A 1,422-nucleotide genomic window follows, 5' to 3' on the forward strand; every position below is an offset into this window, starting at 1 on the left:
TAGTGTGTATATATGACAGAATTTCTTTTTTTTAATCTTGTCAGTCAAATTGAGTTGACCTTAAAACGTAACCTATGGTTAGACGTAACATTGAAAAGGTTTAATCACCAACAGATTATTTTCTTCAACATTTAACTGGTTGAGCATGAAAAGACAACAAACCTTTGCACTGGTGACTTCTTTGAGCTGCTGCTCCAGGCTCATCTTGGCGCTCTGGATGCCGTCCAGTGATTCGGTCTTTTCAGCTAAACTGTTCTGCAGCTGCAAAAACACAACAACAGCAGAGGATCAGAATGATTCGAACGATTACTCCCACTATGCTTCAAATTTGACCATATTCAAGTCTAAAGTTTTCAGTCATTTTGAATAAATTTTTTAAGAGTAAAAACCAACATTTAAAATGGACGGATTATGTTGAAAAACAGAGAGCAGATACTGAGTAGCCAGAACAACAGCTTTTCAACCTGATTATGTTCACATCCAGCTACACCTACACCACTCTGCTCTATGTTGTAATATTTCATGCCAGAGTAGAAAAGAGGCTGCATCATCACCTGCTGCTTCTCTGCTTTTATTCGCTCCAGCTCCGTCTTCAGGCTGGAGAAAGATGCTATGGGAGACAAGAACACAATCATAAAGCAGCATCATTAGAGGTTTGCAGAGTTAATGTGAATCTTAAAGCTTTGTTATTCTCAGCGGAGTTTCTCCTCGGTTCTTTCAAGCGCATGAATAATTCAACAAAGCGGCTCCGCTGAGGGACAGCTTGTGCTCTGCTTGTGTTAAAAACACAGCAATGGATCCAAACCAACAAGCCGCAAACTGTTAATGGACTGACCGAACGTTCAGAGCTGCGCTGGACCCGGTTTAATGACTGCCAAGATCAAACAGACCCTCAGAAAACCAAGACGACACTCATAAGCTAAACAGAATATAAAACTAATAAATCAAGCATTTCCTTCAGGGAAAAGCTTCAAAGGGAAAAAAGAAAATCCCATAAAACTGTTTTTTGAGAGGTAAAAAAGTTTATTCCATTAATTAAAGTTGGATTATTTAACAAGGAAATGAATATGTTTGAATTATTTAAACTAAAACTTATATAATACATTTTTCATGATATATTTAAAATAAACTTTTTTTTTAGGGTATCCAGATAAAAAAAAGACACTTTTAAATATCCTAAACTACTTTGAACAGGTTAAGGATTCATTACTTAGTTTAAAGGCCTTGTAATGCAAATAAACCCATCATTGGACACTACTGCTGCTATTTATCAGCAAAACACAGAAAAGTCACGTCTAAAGGAACGGTACTGTGCAAAAGTCTTAAAGGTATAGAGGACGATCTTTTATCATCTAAATGAGAGGTCCTCCTAACTGTCAATCATTCTGGTGATATGTTTACCTAAGGCCGTCCTATGTTCTC

General features: G+C 37.0%; 1 protein-coding gene across 1 annotated transcript in view; it reads right to left on the reverse strand.

Annotated features, from left to right (window-relative positions):
- rabep1 (rabaptin, RAB GTPase binding effector protein 1) overlaps window positions 1–1,422 on the reverse strand; it is a 45,720-nt gene that overhangs the window by 4,234 nt on the left and 40,064 nt on the right. The window contains 2 exon segments of the mRNA XM_015387897.1: window positions 109–261; window positions 555–610. Of these exon segments, the coding sequence (XP_015243383.1) occupies window positions 109–261; window positions 555–610 (209 nt within the window).

The sequence above is a fragment of the Cyprinodon variegatus genome, unplaced genomic scaffold, assembly GCF_000732505.1.
Source record: "Cyprinodon variegatus isolate N-32 unplaced genomic scaffold, C_variegatus-1.0 Scaffold406, whole genome shotgun sequence".
Lineage (NCBI taxonomy): Eukaryota > Metazoa > Chordata > Actinopteri > Cyprinodontiformes > Cyprinodontidae > Cyprinodon > Cyprinodon variegatus.